The sequence below is a fragment of the Zosterops lateralis genome (genome assembly GCF_965231275.1).
Source record: "Zosterops lateralis genome assembly, chromosome: 9".
Lineage (NCBI taxonomy): Eukaryota > Metazoa > Chordata > Aves > Passeriformes > Zosteropidae > Zosterops > Zosterops lateralis.
In genome coordinates, this window is record NC_139769.1 from 9,403,782 (window position 1) to 9,427,808 (window position 24,027).

Below are 24,027 nucleotides of genomic sequence, written 5' to 3' on the forward strand. Positions count from 1 at the left end.
TAAGAAACAAAGGATTTTCCAAAAGAACGGTGGAGAATTAGTAAGTCTCAGACCATGATACAATCTAGGCAAAATTTCTTATGATCTGGATCTAGCAAGGTCTGCTGTTTGAGACTCACAGAATATTCTGAGTTGGAAGGGACCCACAAGGATCAAGTCCAGCTCCTAAGTGAATGGACCACATGGGGATTTAACCCACAACCTTGGTGTTATCAGCACCATGCTCTGACCAGCTGAACTCATCTCAGGATCAAGAAGGTCCATTTTAGACATTTGTGTAATTAATAAAAATACTCATAGTTACATAAGGCCTTTTTACAGGAGGGTTGCAACAGTCATGCTTCAAGGCACAAACCAAACATTGAATTAAGGAGGATTAGGAAGAACTTTCTTACTAGCAGGTTTTTCTGTTAAAGTATATTATACCATATATTATTCCAGTGCATCTTCTCTGGAAACTACCACTGTTAGTCTGTTTTAGGGACAGACTAATGAAGTAAAGCAGCAAATATTTGGATGGCAATTACTAGATCTAGATATAACAAAATACCAGTCATAACTGGATATGATTTGCTTTCCAATAGTTATTTTCCTTCTTCATATTCCAGGAAGGACATGTATCCTTGTTTGCAGTGATGCAGTATGTCAAAGTGACAGCTTTGCACTGCTCTAACCTTGTTTTAGGTATCATATTTACATCTGATAAGAAAGTAGAAGATAGAAATATGAAAATATGTAGTAGAAGTTAAAAATTATGGCTGTCAAGTATCAGGAGAGCTTAGTGCAATAGCTAAGTTATCAGCACTTCTCAGCAACAAAAGCTCATCAAACACATTAGAGTTTTAATAGAGGAAGAGACCAGTGAATGTGCTGCTCTCTGTCAGCTTGGGCTTGACTGTACAGCAATTGCCACAGTAGGGCTGCTACCCCTGTGTGTGAACAGAGGACAAATTACATATGCACAAAAATATGTTTATTTGTGTGTATTTCTGAAAGACCCAAAAAGAGAAGCACATTAGGAAGGGGGACAGATTGGCCAGCAGGAGTAGATTCAGATCCTAACTGTTGTCACCCTCTCCTTGGCACTGAGACAAAGATGAGATTTAAGAAGGGCCAAGGGGAGGATTAGTCGTGGTTCTAGTTATACTTACAGAAACACCTCCCAAATAGGTGACAAATACAAAACAGCAGCCGTGGAAATCCAGCAGGTGTGCTGTGAAGGCTGGCACTGGGATACTTCAAGATACTTAAGGTGTCTGTGTTGAAAAAGAAGAGTCAAAGAGTGCCTAGATAACTGAGAAAGGATTTGGAAATAAAAACAAGTCTTGGTTTACACAACAGAGAGCAGAGCATTTTGAGGGGTGCAGAGAGAGAGATGATAATGTAAACAAAGGTACTAGGCAAGAAAAACACCTGTTTCATGAGTGTTGTGGTCAATTTTCTAACCACAGAATCATCACAGGACAATGAGTCAAGCTATCGAGGACTAATATGGCATGTATGGGAGTCGTTCACCAGAGACAACACAGGCTTCAACTGTGTCCTCCTTAACATTCATCCCTGCAGTGATACCAACAGGAAAAGCTCAGCAGTGACTCATCTGGTGGTTTCCAGTCACTGCCTTCTAATATGTTGACCAGTATGATCTCACTGTTACCTTGTGCTTGCATTATTTGTTTTCTCTATAGACCTGTCAGCTCTTCATTTTGATTACCAGGTGTTCAACATAACAATTAAAAAAAACCCCACAGAATGTCAACACAATGGGACACAGAGGCTGGCAGTTCTGACTGAAAGTACTGCCAGTCCTACCCTCACGTGTGTCTCTCTCAGTGTGATACCACTCTTTTTAACAACAAAAGTTTTCTTCAGCTACGCTGTAAACTGAAGCTGATTCACAGAGAAATACTGGAGGCAAGGGGAGCTCTAGATTTCTTTTTGCTGTATCACTTTCCCCATCTGGTTGGGTGCACAATCCCGTGTGAGTTGTGCCAGGACAGTGGAGGGAAAGGGGCAGTACAGGATCAAGGCACAGAGGGGACTGTGGGATGTGGCCATCCAGAATCCAGTATTGGCACCAAGTACTTTAAAACACTACATCACAACCTTAGGCAGGGACATCTAGGCATTATCTCTATTCAAATAATGAATATCCAAAATACAAGTGTAAATTTAAAAAAATAATTTAAAAAAAAGTATTGCTATTCCCTGAGAGGAAATGCATCATTCATAACTGACTGTAGAAAATTCAATCAAATATTAATGGCCTAAATTCAAAACATGATTGCAGCTGTTTTTTATACCTGGAGTATAGGTCAAACTGGACACAGATTTTCTTTGTCACTCGTGAAAGTCCCCTTCACACCAGTCAGGAGCTACCCAAACCCTTCTTTGTAGAAAAGCTAACAGTAGTTGTTAGTGGTTCAAGGAACCCCACAGTAACAGACTAGCAGAATAAGAAAGGCAAATGAAAGACTAGGGCAAAGGAAGAGCATTCTGTTATGCTTTCAAGAGGTGCTTTCAACTCAGTAATAAGCTGAAATAAGTAGGTTTTTGTCCCCTTTAATTTTGAAAAGCCTAACGTGGGGCTTAAAATGACATTTTTACAATTCTAATTTTGTTGGTTTGGGTTGTGATTTCTTTTTAAACCTACTATTCATTAAAATATCTGCTTTTTTACCCACCACTGACTCACTCTCTTCATTATATAAAATTACTGGTGCTTTTGTCATTCCTATGCCCTGTTGGAGAACTAGCTCAGCAACGTTTGTATACTGAGATAGAACAAATAAGCCTTACTTTGCTCTGTGATGTATTCCTTACACCAAGAAAAAAGAAATAGGAGAAATCCTGTCAGTGAACTGAAACAAATCACACCTCAGATTCAGTAGCGTTAAGATTTGACCTCAGCTGTTTTTTTCCAGAGTCAGAAGTGCCAGACTGAGTCCATCTGGAGTGTCTCCCCTGGCATTCAGCTTGACTTGTGACATGATACATTCAACCAGGACCTGTGAAGACAAACTCTCAGTTCAAAAGTCTAACATAATGAAAGTCCAGTTTATATACTTCACTGATTGTCGAATAATAACATGTTCTTGTTGCAACTTTAAATGCAGTTCTGCATTTAAAGGAGCTTCACTAAATTAGATAACAACCTGTCCTCCTAATTACATATTTTGTTACAGTTAACAAGAAAAACACTTCCAACCTCTGAGCATGCAGACTCACGCTGAGACATGAGGAACAAACAGATTAATTTCATTAGCAGACATTGCCATGTCTAATAAAGCTGTAACAGGCCAAATGCTCTAATTTACACTCCTGAAACTCAGTCTCCCTCCAGCCACACTGTTATTACGCTTTCAGGGTGCCAAGAAGGGAAATGGATCTGGCAATTGTCACTGGTTGGAAGCACAAACAATTTTTCCCTAAACCGCATCAGCTTTGCAGAGTTACCAAGAATACAAAAGCATGAAAGCTTGCTGCAGTCATTAAAGAGATCTGACTCACAAAGCAGGAATCACTCTGTTGAGTTACAAGATGTCAGTTCACGTAGTTACTAAACTGATTGCCAAAAGCGGGGAAATTAGAAACCATATTTTTTTAACACTTTTTTTTTCCCTAGTTTTCTGCCAATGGCTTGTGCCAGAAGGAAATTGCTCAGGTAGATGATTCTTGAGACCCAGTGTAGCAGTGTTTGTGGGTTTGGAAGAGATGTGTGGGTTTGCTAACACCATTGGCCAGTATCAGTTGGATCATCAGATGATAATAATTTATTGTTGTGGTACATGAATTGTTGTCTATGGCAGTGACTCAACATCATCCATGCTTTCACTCTAACTTCTGAAGAGATTAATAGAAGTTACATGGTACTGATATTAAAGTTAAAATGAAATGGCAGTAGAAGTCTTAAAAGTACAAGAATATCACCGAGTGCTTGAAAATAAGTTAAATTTTAACAAATGAAGAGAAATGACCCCTTCAAGTATGGGAAGAGGTAAGAAAATTCCTTTAACAAATTTCCCTGTATAAGACATTGGACAAAACAATTGGCAGAGAATACTTTTAGAAAAGAAGAACCGAGATTCACTCCTCAGGAGATGATGTGTAGCCAAGATCACTAAAAGCTCCTTAGCCTGAGCCTGCTTACATGTACTGCTAACCAAAGCCAAGTCTGGGAAATCACAAACATATGACAATTTTCCTTCCTGCTGCTAGAAACTCTGCCTAATCTCCCAGCAAGCAGTCCCATTTGGCTCGTACTCAAAGCCTGAAAGTGATCCCAGTTTCCTATAGCTTAATATAATTTGTATGCCAATTCAGTGAGCAGAGGCATTACAAGAACCTCCTGGCATGCTGACACCTCACCAGTGTCCATGTATTTCATACAAACTGAGCAGGAAGGAGCAGAGCATGTACTATTTCTGTGCTTCTCACCAGCCTGGCCAGCCCATCCACTCCTCACAGGGTTGAAAGTCAATGTTCATATGACACCTTGGTCTTTATTTTATATGACTACACTGATCTCAGTGCTGAGCAGCACACAAGAATCCTTTACTTTGCAAAGCAGCAAAGAGCCCATGAATTTCAGCCAACATTACATTGAGCCACATGAGGTGAAAACATGGGTAATAAGCCATTAGATTCACTTCATTCTCTCCTATAGTCACTTTAAACTTGCTGTAATTAAATTCATTCTCTAAACTTGCCTTAATTAAATTCATTCTGGAACATAAAAATTGCTCAGTTTCCTTTCCACTGATCTGGAAAAGGCTCTTTTTAGGCCAGCGAGACTTTCACCTTGAGGCATTTACTAGAGCTAGAATAGGAATCAGTACTTACAGCTTACAGAGATGCTCATGCCTTTGCACACTGAGAATCATACCACACTTCTAGTGTGCCAATGTCTGTATTTTCAAAAAAAAAAAAAAAAAAAAAAAAAAAAGGCTAGTAGATAATGGCCTCAGAGTATTATCTGACAAATCAGTGTTCTATTTAAAACACAAAACACTGCTTTCCTTATGTATATAAATAACTGCAAGGTACTGAGGGATGCTGCTCTTTACAGTACAGCCAGACAATCTGTGAATATGAGTGCAACAATTAATCATCACCACATCTACCTTAACCAATTATTTATGTTTAGATGCAAATGCCTTTTGCAGAAAGCAGATTTCCCAATGAAATCCCATCAGGAGCCACTATAGTGGTACAATCAGTTATTTCTTGTAGTGCTTGTGAAACTGGGTGTAAGGTACATACAAGACAGGTAGAGCAACCAGCATGAACAGCAGCAGGTTTTGAAGAGATCTTGTGAAGAGAGCAAAGTACTGGGAATCAGGAGACCTGGACTGTCTTCCAGGGAACGCAGTAAAATTACTGTGTAACAAGGCAAGCCATTAGTCAGAATTAAGCCAGTCAGGCTGAAATAAGAAGCATTTAACGTCTCGAATTCACTGAAGCCTGAATTTGTGGTAAGAGCTCCATGAAACTGTTGTAGAAATTAATTTAATAATTAATAATACAAGGAATCATGAAAGAATCAGGCAGGAGGGGTTAATGGCATTTGAAATATAGGAGAGCTATTGTTTTCCTAATTCTAACCCGTGTTTGTACTTTCCTCTTTATCATGTCGACGTTTGCAAGCAATAAAAGGGCATTATGTGCTGGTCATTGCATCTGCTTTTGAGATAAATCTGTGTTAGCATTCCAAAGGGTCAAGGAACGATTCCAGGGCAAACAAATTCTGGAGCACTGATGCCAGATGGTGTGTGTATATAAAGTGGAAAATGGAAAAAGCAATTTACTGTGTTCCTGTTCCAGGGAGAAGTATCACCCAGAAGGAAAGCAAAAGAGGTGAGAAATTACTGAGAAACTGAAGAGATAGTTTTCTTCTTATGTATAAGTTTTTCTTTATATCTGAAAAGTCTAGGTATATAAAAGAACTACAGTGCTCATTAAGGCAAAATTATTCCAAAAAGTTAACAGGAATATTTAACTAAATAATGAAGGGTTAAATTAATAACATTAATTTAAATGAATACATAGAATACAAATGAGTACAAAGAATAATGCTTTGATTTATGTAACAAGTTCTAGATTTATCTTTATAGATGACTAATGTATAGTCTGTGTTTAGAGAAATTTTAGTCATAAAGATGAAAAGTTTTTATCTTGCATTTTTGACCAAACTCTACAAAGAGGCAGAAAATAAAGATCAGATTCTTAAATATTAATTAGCATAGGCTCAATAAAGGCAAGGATTCAATGTAATTTATTGAACTCAGGTGGTGAACACTACTATTTCGCAGCTGTATTTAATGTGTAATTTCCAAGTGGGCAAAAAATCCTTCAAGTTTTAGAACTAATCAATATTTTCTTCAAATCTAGTGAAACATACAAATGCCTCTTGGAAGGATTAAAAAATAATTCAGGTCGGTGGAAGAAATTTAAAATAATTTTCAAATTATAACGTTTTCATACATAGCCTGAATTATTGATGACTTTTTCACTTGCCACCAAACTTCAGAAATATGTAACAGAAGGGTAAGTGTTCAGTTATTAAAAAATAGGAAGGGAGAATGTGTCTTAGTATTTCTGTGTGCATCTTCCCTGAGCATATTTGATTTGATTATATATGTAGTATTTTAAACACAGTCGTTCCTTTAAGTGTTATGGGTTCTCCTAGAAATAAAGGATATAAACAAAGATTTCTCTCCATACAGAAAAAGAGCTGAAGAACAATGCTGAGGTTTGCTATCACCCTCCTTGCTGTGATAACATCATCCACCTGCCAAAAATATGGATGTCTGAAAGGGGACACCCAAAAACTGGAGCCAAGTCCTGAGCCAAGTATGCAAGAGTGCACTCTCTACTCTAAATGTAAGAATTTTTTTTTTTCCAAATATGGTCAAGAAATACAGCATTGTACACACTAATGTTTTGGCAATTCCCCTAATTTCTCAAAAATATATAAGATGCAGTATACATTGTAGCTGAAAAAATCTCCTTCATGGGCGTTTTGCTGCATGCAAACCAAGAGCAAGATTCTGGGTCTTAACAAAGTCAGCTGTAAAACTGTCAGTGACTTCATTTATTTTCTTTTCAAAATTCTAATGCAGTTTTCCTGTCTTGTAGTTCCATCTGCTTAAAAATGTTTACAGCAAAGATTATTTTGGCTTATTGTAATTAAGTATAAAAATTAATTGTAGCAGACACCAAATGGGAAAAATTGAAATCAAAGTTCTATTGTAAGCAAAGTACAGTAGTTATTACAATTCTTCAACTTTTTTTTTTATGTTTGGTAGTTTTCAAAGTTAGTATCCCTCGGGACGTGGCATCTGGCAGAACATTGGTAAAATTCTTGGGACTCTCTGGGCACAACTTCACAAAGCACTGTTTATGCCAGTTCACCTCAGCTAGCATTTACACTGCTTGAGTACGTCTTCTAGTTACTACTAAGAGACTTTATCATATTATGGTTCCAAACAGATTCATCTCACATTTTGTGTCTTCCAAATACAGTGTTAAAAAGGAACAATTATTGCAAGATCTTTGTTTTATTCCCAACAGCTTCCTGTTGCTATGCAGACTTCACAGAGCAATTGGCTCATTCCCCGGTAATTAAAGTAAGCAATAGCTACTGGAACAGATGTGGGCAGCTCAGTAAATCGTAAGTCAGCTTTGATGTTTTCTGTCCTGGTTCCACAGATCTGGGCTGGAGCAGCCACCAGCTGCTGATGGACGTTAGGTTACCCCAGAGATTATGTCACCCAGCCTAGTTCTCATCACCTTTTCTCTATACCTGACCAACCTCTGATTCTTCTCCTCTCACACAAACCCACAAGTCCCTAAGTCTACACTATTTCTGCCATTTTTTCAAGACAGGGTTATGTTTTTTCAAATCTGCTTTCAATGTAGAACCAGATCTAGCAATGCTAACCAGTTAGCAATGCTAACTGTCATAAACCCAGTAGGTGACAACTACCCTGCACCTCTGTAGCTCTCCAACTATCACCCACCAGGGAGAGTGATCTGTAATGAATAGAGACCAGACTTCTTCCTTTGTTTAGAAAGCACATCAACTAGATTATTAAATGTCACCAAAAAAAAAAAAAAAAAAAAAAAAAAGCACAGGAGTCCAGAAATGAAATGGCTGAAAATTTAGAATAAAAATTCCTGTAGTCATGTGGGTTTTGTAACCATGAAAAATGTCTCCTTAATTAAGATTTTTAGTACCCCGTTAGATGTTAAAGCTGTGAAACATGGCAAGTTATAGAAATAAAGGGATGAAAGTACAAAACAATTAAGCAAAAACAGATGTGAAAAAGTAACAGCTCTTTCCTCCTACTCCCAGGAGAGCAGCACAGTATGAGATTTTAAGCAACTTCAGCTGGGCTGTGGGAAAATCTAAAGATTAGTGAAACCATGAGGCTACAGCAGAAAGTTTTATACTATAGTTTTAAACTACATTTTATTATTGCCTGGAATCATTGTTGCCAGGAAAACTCAAGGCCTCAAAAGTTTACGGAAAGCTTACACAAATAGGGCTGAAATATGCATGGAAACATTTGTGCTGTAGCTGGCTGTGGTAATTGAACAGTCAGAGTCTGTACACAATGCCAGAGGAATGAGTTTCAAACTTAGGCATTAATAGGGCCAAAGGATGCTTTTCTGTGTTTTTCTCCTAATCTGTAGTATTGCATCCACATCAAAGCAGGCCTAGAAAACTGAGGCTGTAGCCTTGATGCTCAGAAACTGGCTTATTTGTGGCTTTTCTCATCTACCACAGCTGTGAAGATTTCACAAAGAAAATCGAGTGCTTTTACCGGTGCTCTCCACATGCTGCTCGCTGGATCCATCCCAATGACAGTGCTGCTATTCAGGCTGTTCCATTGTGTCAAAGCTTTTGTGATGACTGGTAGGTTCAGCTTTTTAATCAAAGTATTTTTATTTAGTTTTAATATGCCCGTGATTCAGTGGTGTTGTACCACCTTTTCTCTCATTCTGCTTCTGAATTTCTTGTTTGCCATCTCTGCTTTTCCTTCTGCCAAGCTACTGCCTCCAAAATAATAATGACACAGGCTGTGAATGCAGGATGGGGACACTAAGATGAGTTTAGTGACTCAGGGACAGCACTGCCCTGCTCTGGGGGAGGATGCAGTGCAGTGACATCATGACAGAGGAGCTCCTGCCACACTGACAGGCACTGGCAGCAGCAAGGGCCTGCCCACCCTTTGAAAAGTCCATGTCTGTGAAGTAGAATTTATGCAATCAGTATTTTCAATCTGAATACTTGATCATTATATGAGACATTTGTTTTGTACATATACAATGCACTACAAAACCAGGAAAGACATCAACTCGTGGGATTTCAACTAATTATTGTAACAAATCAGCTTCATTCCTTAATTTTTCATCCTTGACCTTATCCCTTCTATCATCATACTATCTAAAATCTCTTCTAAAAGCCTGAATATCAGAGACAATTGCAGCCAACTAATGCTAAAATTATTAACAGCAATGAGCAGCATAATAGTATTGAATTTTGTTTCCCAAAACACTGCATCAGAGAATCACATTATTTTCTGAGTGCAAGGCATGAGGTGGAAAAACCCAGCACTCATCTCTCCTTAGTCTTGGGGCAGGAGAATTATATCCTTGTAGGGTGCTGAGATTTTTCCACTGGTACTTATCCAGCATATATCTCTCCCTCCCTCTCTCTCTCCTGTTTTGACATGTTGGATCTTAAAAATATCATCATGGGACACATAAACTCAGTCAGCACCTTATGAACGTTGTGCCCAGTCACTGGAGGAACTTGTCTGGATGTGTGTGTGAAGCACAAACACCACAGGCTCTGTTCACACTATAGGATTATAAGTGCTGCCTTTCCATAAAAGCAATGGACTGTGAATGTCTGGATCCCTTAGGCCGCTCTGAAAGTCATGGAAAACCATTACGATACTTCTAAAAATGTTAAAAAAGAGCTTTTCTTAGAAGTACAGAAAATACAGAACACAGAGCATGGTAGGATTCTCTTGGGCTGCTCTCTGCCCTGCTTCCCTAGGGCTTACACAACTTGAATATTATTGGCATGTGGATCCATTTCCATTCACTCCAAGGGCAAAGTCATGTATGCACTGCAGAATTCTGGTAGGATTTGTCTTCGAATATGTCTCCATTGTTTTGTGCTGTGAAGGAAACAAGAAGCATAGCCTGGATTTGTAATGGCAGCGAGTGAGAAGTGCTGATGTATTTCTTAGCTTTCCTAGAGATTTTTCTAGCAATACATTTTATTTCTGTGTCAGGAAACTACATGTGCCTCAGGAACAGATTTGTCATGTGCAGTTTTCCTCCCTAAGTTTTTTGTAGTCTTCTAAACTGAATCCAGATTATTGACCTCCTTGAAGATAAAGACTTGAATTTCCCTCAGTGCTCTGAATCTTAAAGCTCAGAACCAATTACCAAATTTTGCATTTGGATATTAAAGCACTGGAGTTGCCAGTGAGCTCTAGAATAGATCTGATGGGCAAAATTATAGAATATCAGTATCTCAAACAAATGTGTCCCAAAACAAGTAGAATGAAAAGTCTTTACTAAGCTGCTATATCAAGTGAAAGTGTAAAGATAAAAGAAAATGTGTGCTGTAAGTTTAGTTTGCATCCATGAACTAGTTTAAGCCAGCTTTAGTGCATATGAGATTTATACCAAAGTGTAGATCAGGGGTCAATATTATATTGCAAAATCCTCAGTGTTCCCTGGGCACGGCCAGAACCTGCGGGTAAACAGCACTTTTAACTTTTGTTGCTGTAAAGTTTGGTGGGGTGATTAAGAGCTGCTGCCCAGGAACACTGACCTTTTTCCAGTATAGAGTCTCCTGGCAGAGAGAGGATCTGCTCTAAACAAGTCCTGAGCAATGATCTATTGCTCCTTTTGGCGTCACAGATGCCTGGCCTGAATAAAAAATGTACTGATGGCCCATTACCCTGCATGCTGGTCTGTGTGCCTGCCTAATGCCAGTGTCAAACCCATTCCCTCACCCTGCTTAAGGCCTCAGGCTAGAAAAGAGCCTGGACAGAATTCCCACTCTTTCTGGTGATTTAAAGTAACATTTTTTCATGTTCTATTCACTGGAGTCCCTTTAGCATGCTGTAGCACTGCTGGTGATGTGACCTACTTTCTCTACATACTGAGAGTGTGCCTGCTGCATACTGTATGTCTTTGTGGCCAGAAATGTGCACAGTATTCTGAATGAGCAGTGACTTAATTTAAAAGAAATTCATCTGAGTAGCTTGGGGCCTTCCTTTTCTTCCTATTGTTTTAGAATTCCTTGCTCTCACTAGTCCTTAAACTATTGCTTTTGAAACAGCCCCATGTACGAGTCATTTTCTCATTCACCTGTGAAAGGGCCCTGTGTCCTATAAAAAAGATAATATAAAAAATACAGGGGAAAATGCTTTAAAATAAAAATATCCTGCTGATTGTACATAGGGAACTAATATGTTCAGGGAGGATCTTTCAAGTATTTATGTTTCTCACGTTAAGGTTTGAAGAAATAGCTTAAGGGTTTCTGGACTGCAGAAATCAGACTTTTCACAGATCATGACTTTTCATAAACTTGACTTCATAATTACTTCCACTGGGACAAAGAAAAGCTCCTAACAATGGAATTATGCCTTGTCACCTGCTTATAGAACAAACCACAGTCAGGTAATAATCATGATTAGGAAACATTTCCTCTGAAAAGTCAATAAATAATGGTGAAAAAAAGATAAAGACTTTAATTAATATATTTTATTCATATTCAGTATTCCGTTTTTTATTCCTGATGAAACCAGATGCATACCATGAATTTCTCCAATTTTAGCCCCTATTTCCAGCAGATCCCCTACCTCTGACAGCAGATCCAGGGATAAATGCATTGAGAGTACATCTCTCCTGACCCTGAGCTGTTTGGTTCAAGCCCTGGTTACCTTTCATCTGTTACTGCTCCTTCCTCCTCAAAAAGCCTAGAAAACCAGTGTGAAGATACTGCAGATATGCATCTTCTGACCTTTTTGCATTTGCAAACTTACTGCAATGTTCAGTTCTTGTAGTTCTTGTGACCACATGACAACCCACATATTTAATTTAAAAATGTAAGGAAGGCTGCAGCCCTCGTGATATCAAACTAGTTTTGAAACATGACTCTGAAGATTAAAAATGACAAACAGAAAATCTATCCAAAGGCACTAATTACAAACACCATGCTAAACATTAACTTTCTGGAAGCTGTGCCTCATTGTTTTGGCACTCTCAGTTACTGGTATGAATAGTCCTACGAGCCAATGAGACTAAATTTAAGTGGATGTTAACTGATTTGCAGAAAGCAATCCTTAAGAAAAGTAAGAGCCAAAAAGTACAACATAAAAGAGAAGTGAAGGGAGAAAATTATGTAGGATAATGGTAAGTCATGAGATCTCTCATCACGTCAAGCAGAACTCTATTCATTCCAGGCCATTTATAGGTTTTTTTCTACATTACCACTTACAAATTAAAAATAACTTAAAATTTAAGATTTTAGACCTATACCCTACAGGACTCTTATCTTTCTTTCTCTTTTTAACTTGTTTGAAAATGTCATTCTGAAGCTGACAGCTTATTAGTTTATATTATTTTTGGTTTTGTGGAATCTCCTTATTTCAGTGCACATTCCTCATAGCAACTCCACTGCCTGGGAAACATCATTCTTCTTGTCCCATCTTAATTCACAAATAAAAACTTTTCCTACATCTCCTTCAAGTGACAGTTCACCCTTAGCACACCTATGCTCTGTTATGATACTGAACAGCAGCATTTATGAAACTCCCTCCCTCCCAGGATTTCCTCCAGTCAGTAACATCAGATAACCAAGCAGAAAACACCCACAACGTGAGCCCTTTGCTCAGTCTGTCAGTATAAAAGGTAGTGAGTGAAGTGTTTAGTTTTCACGGGAATTTAGGTTTTCCTGGGCAGCTCGGAGTTTATGAACATGTCAAGCTAAGATAATGTGCACATTGCTTGAAGATCTGTTGCTAAGCTGCACTATAATCACACCACGTTATTAACAGAGCCCCTGGACATCTCTTTGAGTTGAATCTGAGTCCAATGAAAAATGTGAGAGAAGTAACTTTATCTTCCCCACTAATCTCTATGAAGGTATGAAGCCTGCAAGGACGATTCCACATGTGTTCGTAACTGGCTGACAGACTGGGAGTGGGATAAAAGTGGAGAAAACCAATGTAAGAGTAAATGTGCTCCATACCGTGAGGTAAGAAAACCTGATCAACTGAAGAAGAAAATATGGCATTAGGAGTTCTTTCTTTTTTTTCCCTGAATATATAGGAGTAAAATGCCATTGGTGAATTATTTTTACTTCAGCAGTTTCAAGCCGTTCCTACATCAGACTTTTTAAGTACACAAATTGTCAAACATTCATTTTTATGTACAGCACTCACTCTAGGTAGATATACATTTAATTAATCACCATTCATTCCACTTGTGAAATGAAAGTCCAGGAAACCCTGATATTTTAACCCAGTGGGATTTAGAAAATAAAAGATAAATGAACTTTGTTCATACAGAGACACTAGGAGGCATTTCATAAGGTTCCTTACACAATATGGGGCTCTACACACCTCTGGTTTTTTTAAATTGGAATGTAAATTCCCAAACCACTGGGGAATTTTTAAGGTTGTCTTGCTTTTCTGTATTTTACCTTGTCCTTCATCCTATCTTTTTGAGAATGCTTAATGGTTGGGATAACTAATTTTATGAGCAAAACTGTGTAAAATAAGAACTGACAAGACTTACAGGAGCAAGGTTGCCTGGAACCTGATCTACAGACCTTTCCAGAGTCGGGTAGGATTTTTCTAGTGACTCAAGGAAGTTTAGCATCAGAGTGATATAATACAGTTCAAAAGTATATTTGAATATTTCTAACAGTTGAACTTCACTGAGTCCATGAAAAACTGCCCAAATTGAAGAAGTAAACAAAATTTAGGTGAAGTGCTTAGGCACTGGTAGTAAGGCTTGCAGATTTATTATTTTGAATTGAATTCAAGTGCATGTTCTTCCAGAAGTCAGTTCAGCAACTGATATAAGTGGAAGACACAGTCCAGTTAGTGCTGGATTCCTGTCTGCCTTGCAAAAGTGACACTAATCAGCAGACTCAGGAAGGTGGCCAAAAACAAATGGGCTGTGGAAACTTACAGATTAATTTCCCAGATGTGCTAAATCATCAGTAGTTCCAGATGAAGTGAAAAACAAAATTATAATCTCCATAAATAATCTCCAGTCTCGGTTCAAACTGTCCCTGTTTCAGAGATAGAAGTTTTTAACCTTGAGTTCCCTTGCATTTATTTCTTAAAGAAAAATATACCATCTGCAGGGAAAAACATGCAGCAAATTTGGAGGTCTTATCACTTGAAGCCAGGCACAGCTATTCCTTAACTTAATGGAACCACACCCTAAACTAGCCATGTTTTTCACCAAAAATAGGCTCGCATGGTAAGTAAGCATAAAGATGAAATTTCTGCAGAGAAATTAAAAAACACACATTTCCCATATGAAAATTGCGTGATATACAAACACTAGACTGCCTTGGTTTGGACTCAACTCGTGGAAGGGTTCTCACACGTCAGGACAGTTACTTTTTTCACACAGAGGAGCAATCAGCAGCTCTACATGTGACATATGCAAGTGGTTCTAAGGCCCATTTGGGACAACTACTGAATAAAGAACAAATGCTGAATATTAAAGATGCACTGCTGACCATGGCAGTTTTAGCCTTGTCATTATTCTCTCAGCTGGGTGCTCCCCAAGCAATGTTAATGCACAGACTAGGACATTTTCCAACAACCTGAAGAGTCAGAATCCTTTGCAGTAATTTGGGGACGTGTTGGGGAAACAGGCTGTGTGCTCCATATGTTTGCTGCAGCATTCTGATTATCCTCTGATCTTTAAGCAGAATTAGGAAGAAGGTCAAAATAAAAATTATCAACTTAGCAAGTAGAAAAGCACAAACACATTACAGAACCTGTGGGATACAAGTATAGAGTGTATACATGTCTCTTGCATAAAGACCTAAACGAACCCATGTGAGGGGCTTTCATACTTTCTGGAATGATTAGCTAAAAGCAGGTAGAAATTCAGAACTGCACAGGAGCTAGAAGAAAATATCTAATGCTACTTAAAATCACAGGATTAGTGGGAAAGAAAGAGCTAAGATCTGCCTGCCCTGAGAGCACAACAAAAGACCTAGATGGAGGAGCTTTCCTTTTCTGACCCTGATCCCAGTGCACCATCCAATCTCCATACTCCTTCTCCAGCACCTGCAGCATTTATGGTGCAAGCCTTGGCTAGAGATGGTATGAGCTGAAAAACTGTTTTACAGACTACAGAGTCTTTGGGGCTATTTGAAATGGACTTTGTATTATTCATAAAGGTTAGTTTTTTTAAGGCAGAAATCAACATAGTTTTGTACATGAGGACATAGGGAAGAACTTGTCAAAAATACCTGGAGCAGAAGACAGACTACATATACCAAATTTCACTTCTGTATAATGGACTTAAATCTGTGATTTTTTTTTTCCACACAGCACAGTTTCCATGCAGAATTATCCCAACACAAAGACAGGCACTGCTCTAAGATTCACAGTGTCAGATCTTTGTATGAGCTGGTAATGGTGGTAAACCAGCAGAGCATCCAGGAATTACAGCAATAAAATAAACACTGTAGGAATCGGCATCATGGGCAAGGACTACTTTTACTATTACAGATAAAACAAAGCTTCCATCAGAGAGATGCTGGTGAATTGTCAGCAACAGAGTCCAGTGGTGCTACACTGGCCCACAGTTTTAACACTTATTAATTTCCAAGGCTTCTGCTCCTGCCACCACTCCCATCCCTGATCTCATTCTTAGCTTTGCTTCTGGGAGTACCTGAAGTTTCCTTTTCGGAAACAGAAAAGATTGAACTTCAACCACAAACACACAGGAGAAATGCAGGCAAGATAAAGTGTACATGCTGCCTGCTTTGTGTCTGGACATGATAACTCTTAAGCTAACATTCTTTAGACAAACTCAAGCTGGGCAGGCAGAAGGTTGTCACAATGTCAGCACAGCAAACAAGCAGTTTCTTTGTTGTGTGGTTGACAGGTCCTATGACACAATACTTAGGAAATGCTATAGTACCAAGAACAGAACAGCTTCACTTGATAAGGGTACAAGAAGCTGCAATTTGCAGTTTCTTGAGCCAGAAAAGCCATTGCCCCACTGGAAAAAGCACTTTGGAAGCTTGACAAAAACTTACTTTCTTCAAGCAGTTGCTAAATTTTGTCTCTTCTCTTTGCCTGTGAGGTCCTGCCCGGCCATGAAGTACATTACAACAGGCACAATGAGATCCCTCGGAGCTGTGACTCCACTGGGCTGTCTCTGGCCTGAAAATAAAAAGATTCCCATATTCAAAGCACTGTCTGGCACTTTCAGCACTACTCAGATTTCAAGGCATGTCAGAGTGTCCTGACATGCTACAAGTTGTAAAGGCTCTCACACACAGCTTTAACTGTCAGCCCAGAGAGCTGCTGGGCTGTCAGCCCCAGGGTGGAAACAAAGGGCAGCTGTTGATCCCTGCATTTTGTGCAACCACTTGCTCTCAGAACAGGCAAATTACTTTTGCCAGTTGTGGGACTGGGTAACATTTTCAGACATCTCAGAAGAGACGAAGCATAGCACACAACAGGACAGTAAATGATTCCAGACAATGTTTTTATAACCTGGTACCAATTTTTAAAAAGTGATAAATGTTTATCATTTTGATACAAACTGATGTTAATTCAATTCTATCTAAATGTAATTGAGGCATTTCTTATTTGACACACAGGTGTATGCAAATGGGACTGACATGTGCCAGAGTATGTGGGGGAAGTCATTTAAGGTGAGCGAATCCTCCTGCCTCTGCTTGCAAATGAACAAGAAGGACTCGATTGCAATCAAGTATCTCCTCACCGAAAGCTCAGAGGAAAGCTCCAGCAGCAGCAGCAGCAGCAGTGAGGAGCATGCCTGCAAAAATAAACTCCTGAAGTTTGAGAAACTAAAGCAAAAGGAAGGTGAACAGACCAGATAAATGCTAGTGGATGTATGTCAGGACAAGAGAAATCGTCGTGGAGGCTGGGCTTGGGGTCATCATGCCAGCCTGCTTTATCCCTTCCTTTCTAGAACATAATAAATCAATGGCTGACTCTGTTAATCTTTCTCTGATGTTTTTGCATCTGCATCACAAAGCCCCAGACAGGCTTGCACAGGTGTAATCTTGTGACTTGAACTGAACAGCTACAAGCCTGAAGGAAACATCTAGGGGTTGACTTTCAGAGAGAAAAGGCACAGGCAGCCCCTGCTGACTTAAGGTGGAACAGTGAGAGCTGGAGACCTCTGGAAGGTCATGCCTGCCAGCACCAAATCTTCAACCCAAACACTTCATTAGCACAGGCACGCAGCACTCCTGTCACAAGTTCCTCTGAGCCTGGGTCAGCTCAGATAAAGAAGAAATCTTCAGGCAGAAATAGGTCAGGGAGCCTGGCTGCTAACCACTGAAAATGTTATTTATTTTGAATCTTAAGAACAGGGCTTTATGGTGTAGTACACAAATCCCTGGATCCAAATATTGTCAGTACATAGCATGCACAGTCCATTACACAGGGCTTTTACCTTAAGCAAAAGCAGTAGAGAAGTCTCCTACAATATCAGTTTAAAGCATAATTTTGAGTGAAATTATTCCCACTGAATTATTCCAAAAATAATAATCTCTGAGAAACCAAAGTGTCAGGGACAGCTCCAGTCAGGTTTCTCCAATCAGTAATTCTGTTTCCCAGCATCACTGTTACAGTCAAACTAAAAACGATATCTGCACCAGTCCCATAGGGATTTGTCAGGTAAAGAGGAATGAAATCCTGCTTTCAGTTATGCATCCATACTTCCCCTGACATCACTGCAGAGTGGACAGGTCTGTGCCATTCTGTACAGCCTCTTGCAATGCCATCACCACAGAAACCATGAGAAAGGTTGAATTTGGGGGTCATATTATCAAATTGTGAAAATCAGCATCATCTTGGTGCTTCCAAAGGATCTGGTTGCCTTCAGCATTCAAGGGTCTGTTCCACAGTTAAAACAATGACTTGGCACATCCTGTTTAACTAGGAGAATCTTAAAAATCTGACACACTTTCTTCACTGAGCTGTTTATTTGTTGGAATGGTTTCACACAGCTGCAATAGTAATGCTAAACCCATTAGGTCATGCTCTGCTTCCAACCAACTTCTCAGTACACTTAACAATGGACTAATTCCTACCAGCATTGAATTGTTTTCAGAATGATACTTTGCCACGTCTGTATCTTGTGCTAACTCAATTTGTCAGTTCTACTGTTAGAGAAGAAAGAATAAGAATTTAGTCTTCTGCAAAGCTCTGACAGTCCTTTTCTCCCCCTATTTCACTAACTCTGTTCTTTCCGGTCCTTCATTGCACCAGAATCAGAGCAGAAATTTTACTGGGTTCTATTTTGCTATGCTCAAAATTCAAGAATTAATTATCCCCTCTCACTGCCATAACACCAACTTTTTCTGTATCACTATGAACAAACATTTTCTTCATGTTTTCTGTTAAGTATAGCACAATTGTTTCTGCCAGTGTCTCTGCACTTTTTCTTCCCATTCCACTTTATTCTCTTTGTTCTGACTAAATTACTGTTGGAACCACTCTCAACAAACAACTCCTCCATGCTTAGTTTCAGGATGACCCATAAAACTGGTTATTGCATGCTTTTGAAGAACATTGGGTCCTACAGTAAGAAAAAAGACCAAGAAAGACTATTTTGCTCCTATTCATAACTTTTCCACTGACTCATGATGCACCCTAGGCAAAACATTTAACTCTTTTGTGACCCAAATAATTTTGCAGAGCTACCATATTTCCTCTAGGTCATCTCTTTTATAGGACAAAAATTCAGTAACTTCTCAGTAGTCTCTATGGGACAATTTTCCACTCTACAGCTCCCTAGTTCTAGAGGTGTGAACAGTGATCTTCGCTCTCAGGCTCATTGCTTTGCACTCGCTTCTGTTACAAAAACTTCACCTGAATATGCCAATCTTCTTTAGCCACTATTTGTTCTAATTGCTTTATATTCACAGTAATTTACACCCTAAACAACCTTTGTGACACTGAGAAATGTTATCAGTGGATATTTTACGCTTACAGAAAGACTAGGATAACTCAGGTAAAGGAAAAGGAAAAATAACACAAATGGCTAAAAAACAGATCACAGCAATACACCATGAAGGTAACCAGGGAAAAGAAAGATCCAGGTTACTGGTGGCTGCAGATATCTCCAGCTAATGCTGCCTGGTTGAGTAGCTGTCTCTATGCATCACAGCCCAAAAGCACATGTCCTGGCTCTGGAGCCACACTGGCCCTAACCACTGAAATGCCTCCATTTTTAGTGACACTAGACTTGACTAAGATCTTTATTCAGATGTCACAATGATAGTAAAATGGTTTGGAAATAGGTTGGGGAAATGTTCCTACACCAATCTGAGGAAACAGATTTAAAACTCTTATCAATAAATTAAACTGGACATATCAACAAGATAGCATTGATAAAAAAATAAAATTATTGCCAGTTATTGACTTATTTACAACCTGGCTAGGAATCAACTTTTGTACTGTGCTACTTGGACCTGGTGTCACGTTAACCAGCTAAGCTGGGTCATCCTGATTGCTCTGTTTATTTAATTTTCTTTCCTTAAACATTGGCAGAATACTGTGAGTCTTCTGAAATTTCACTGACGTGCCAGGATTGCTTACAAATGAGACGTCTCATGACAGACCTGTTAGAGTTCTTTAGTATATATTATCTTAGCCTAGTGCTTTAAATTTATGAATATTACTTATGATGATGATGAACCTCATCCTTAATTCTTGCAGACTGAAAATTATTCCATCATAATTCTGTAATACAAATGCTTCATCCAGCATATATTTCAATACCAAGTATTATTAACAAAACTTGCCCACTGTTGTTCCTTGTGCCATTGCAAGGCTTTCTTCCTCAGGCCACAGTTTCCTTAGTACATTTACAGTTCTCATTCTATTTTTATGGATCATGAAACTCCACAGATATTGACTGCCACAGAGTCTTCCTTTTTAAAAAATAATTAATGTCACTAATTATGACATTTTCAACTTCTGTTGCATTTTTCTTGTGCAGGTTTCACTCAAAACATACCTGAGAGGAAAATAAGTAGTGAGAAGCAAACTGTGTCAGTGGGAGAGAGTCAAAAAGATACTTATCTGATCACTGCAAGTATTGCAGAACTAGGACTAGCACAGACAAGTTCTCTTGCAGTCTTTTTTCATATTGCAAATGGAGCTGCCCTTTGTAAGATAAATCTCAGAAAAAAGTTAAGTTATTATGCAGAAGTTATTATGCAAAAATTATAGAATCACAGAATTGTTCAGGTTTGAAAAGACCTTTAAGATCATTGAGTCTGATGCCCCAGGCTTTTATGAAATAAAATAGTGCAAAAAGCCTGAGCATCCAAAACAAATTATTAAACAATGTATTTGCATGGATCCTGAAGGATAATGACATCATACAAAAAAAAATTGTTTCACTATGTAAGACAAATAATGTCAAACAGGCTAATTTGCCTTGCTGAGAAACAACCATCCAAAGAGAAAGCTATAAAATACATCTGGCTTTTTAAGATTTTGATAACATTTGATATAATATTCTGACAAGAAATGGAGAAAACCAAAGTGGAAATTAAATCACTGTAATGCTTGCTTTAAAATATATTAAAAGATTACTGTGATTATGTTGTTGTTAAACTCAGAGAGATCTTTTATTAGTAATCCCTAAGGATCTGTTCTGATCCAGTCAACCCTTATGTTTTCCTAAACAATGAAGTCAAGATTTTGCAAGCACTCTGAAGGATGATATTGGAATAAAAATTATCTTTCCATCCAAAGAACTAGATCAAGCCTCCAAATGTGAAATTCTAAAAAAGGAGATGAAAAATGCTTGCACTGAGGAAAGATAAATCATTGGAAAAAATTATCCAGGAAAATACATGGCAAAGCAACAGCAGAGCAGCCAAGGAGTTGGGACGCGTAGTAGCAACCTCTGTCATTTACAGTTGAAATGTTACACTGTGGAAGAAGGTTTAATCTTTTAAGGCTTCAGTGTATGCAGAGCCCTGGAAGTCCTGACTCACCAAGCAAGCAGATGCAGGACCTACAGACATCCTACTAACAGTTACTCAGAGTTGGTGACGTATCTCACATTCCACTGAGGCGCTGCTTCTGGAATGACCCCACTGCATCACACAGGCTGTGGAATGTGGTGGGTATAAGGCAGAGTTTAACTCTATCCATCTTCCCAATGAAATCGGCTCACGAGCTCTGTCAATGCCAGTGCAGTATGTTCCAGGAGGACAAACATGCTCTCGTTATTTATCTAATGAGTATATAATTTAAAAGGAATGAAATCAGCTGAATTTATGCACATTTTCTGGTTATTTTCCTTCCTTTTTTTCTGTTCCAAAGGTTTGCATAACTTGGAGTTATTTTAAAAAATGCCACATGCTTCAGACATCTCATGTCTATTATGTTTGCTCTACTTTATTATCCAAGGAAAGACTGAGATTTAGACAAGAAGAGTTAAGTAAAGAGTCCAAAAAGCATTAGGGTTTGGATTACAATTTGAAACATTGCCAAACTTTAGTAAAGGCAAGACTGAATTCCCCCATGCTTGAAGACTGATAATTCTCAAGCACAACTTATTTTTCCTTTTGGCAAAAAAATCCCCTGCACCTTTGATACAGTCACCTAAGAGAGCAGATCTAATTCAGTGTGAAGCTGCAGGTCAGCTCCAGACTACAGTGAAAAAAGACCCAAGCTAAGAAATCAATCATCTGCTTCAAATAAGTGTGAGGACACAGTTAGGATCAGACCTCAACAATCTGGCAGCTTTCAACATCTCCAAGATAAAGCTGCGGCAATTCCCTATTACTGAGATTTATCTTCACAGAGAAATCAGGGAGGAAAGTCTGTCTCCTAAAAGCTTTTCTCTCCTGCCTCTGTTCTGATGACCAACAACTATCCAAGTCCTAATATTCTTCCGGCCCCCTTCCTTGGAAATGCAGTGAGGTCTCTGTAGAATTTGCCTTGGTTCCCCTCTCAGACAGCTGTGACTAATTCAATGTTAAAGCTCTTGAGTTAATTCTCTCATTAGATCACTTTCCTTCTTCATGGAATGATTATTCCCATGAGAGAAATGAGAAAGACTAAAACAATATTGTGCTAGTATCTGACACACTGCATTCAGGATGTTTATTTTAAATCAAATTGCCTGGAATAGATCCAGGTCTATGGCTTAAACACAAGAATCTTCTAAGTGGTGGGGAATTGTAGCCATGCATGTTGCACAACATTCCCCGTTTCGCTGGAATTCCTCCAGCCTTCCTGCTAGGTAAGTGTACCTAGAACACAAACCTCTCCATACAAGTAGGTCAGGTGTCACAATCCTTCCATTGCTAGGGCATACTTTAGGACTGAAAAAGATTTTTTTCCTTGTTTTATTATTTTTTTATGACACACCAATCCCTTTTCCACCCAATGCTACTGCAAAGGTGAAGCCTGGAGCACAAAGTAGTGGAATATTGTCAGTGCTCCTGAAACCACAAGCCAATATCTGTGCATTACTTACTGGGAATGTCACATTCTCTCTGAAGGTTCCTGTGGCTCAGAGGTGTTTCCCACTTTGCTGCCTGGCTCCCCAGGGCATGGCTGGTCACTGGAGGGGGCAGCACCTCCCTCAAATGGATGCCAGCACAGGCTGTGCAGCATCACCTTTGGCGGGATGTGAATACTTGGGAGAGTTTCTCAATCCCCACTCCAAAAGTCCTAAACCTCTCTGGACTGACAACTCCGATACCAGGCTGTTACCTTAATGCCACCTTTACCTCAAGCCACATTACAGTGAAAATAGTAAATACTTGCTTATGAATTTCAAAACAGAGAAAAAAAGGTTCATAAAGACTTCTAGAAAGGGAGAGGAGGGGAGACCTTACAGTTGCCCAAGCCTTTGACAGTTCAGCTGAGAAATGGACAGAGCCATCATCACCTTGCTGATAGTGTGAAAACTTAAATGTTTTCACACAAGCCCTGTGTAGTGGGGCTGCCTGTGCAGAAAGTCTGTCTTTGGGGACCCCTCTTGCTCTCTCTGTTTGGGTCAATTCCAGTTCAGACCTCTACCCTACACACACAATACACACATATTCATCAAGATTCATTAACCCTCACAGGAATGAAGGTAATAGCTCTTGGGTCTGGCCCAAACCTGTCGAGAGTGTTCTTGTGCCTGGCTTGAGTCTGGAAAATGTGTTATCTCCCTGTGAAGCACAACCCACTGTGGCAGAAAGCATTCAGACCCTGAAGAGAAGCTTATTTTCCACTGAAGCTTATGTATCACGTGAAAGCATAAGCTGACAACGGGTTTATGCAAGTATCTAATTAGAATATAGTGTCTGTAGCTCATTAGAGGCTTTTGGCTGGGTAGACGAACACAATAAGCAGTTGTGATTATCACCATTGGGGTGATAATGGGGTAAACCAATGCTATCTTTGAGAAATACCTTACAAGTAGCCAGGGATCCTCTTCTCTCCTCCAGGCTGAGAGTGTGAAGTCCAGCAGGGCTGCTCAACAGTATCCACCAACTGTGCATCACAGACTGCTGATCTGCATCATTGCTTTGGGCATGCAATGGCATTCAGAGTAAACAGGACATCTGGGAAAAAAACTAGACCTTAACAGAGACAAGGTGTCTTGGAAGTGTAAGAGATGTAGCCTAGTATACTACAGATGCTTGTATTCCCCATGAACTCTTGGTAGCTCAGCACTGTTGCAATTTTGGAGTTCAAATCCTTGTGGAATTTAGGGAAGTGGAGCAAA

General features: G+C 39.2%; 1 protein-coding gene and 1 long non-coding RNA gene across 3 annotated transcripts; one reads left to right on the forward strand and one right to left on the reverse strand.

Annotated features, from left to right (window-relative positions):
- Positions 1-1,151: 1,151 nt before the first annotated feature.
- LOC310912617 lies at positions 1,152-23,849 on the reverse strand. Its single transcript, XR_014590689.1, has 4 exons — positions 23,711-23,849; positions 16,334-16,460; positions 2,878-3,008; positions 1,152-1,256 (listed from the first exon to the last, which is right to left on the reverse strand). It is a non-coding gene; the product is annotated as an uncharacterized lncRNA (long non-coding RNA).
- Positions 3,975-17,247, forward strand: LOC310912616 (riboflavin-binding protein-like). 2 transcript variants are annotated; one of them, XM_083867321.1, is made up of 7 exons: positions 3,975-3,997; positions 5,824-5,856; positions 6,726-6,882; positions 7,573-7,672; positions 8,792-8,920; positions 13,180-13,291; positions 16,904-17,247. In XM_083867321.1, exons 3-7 carry the CDS (start codon positions 6,744-6,746, stop codon positions 17,144-17,146), a joined length of 723 nt encoding a protein of 240 aa, XP_083723447.1. In that variant the 5' UTR covers positions 3,975-3,997; positions 5,824-5,856; positions 6,726-6,743; the 3' UTR covers positions 17,147-17,247. The 2 variants fall into 2 exon arrangements, with proteins under 2 accessions (XP_083723447.1, XP_083723446.1); XM_083867320.1 differs by lacking the exon at positions 3,975-3,997 and adding an exon at positions 5,403-5,474.
- Positions 23,850-24,027: the final 178 nt, after the last annotated feature.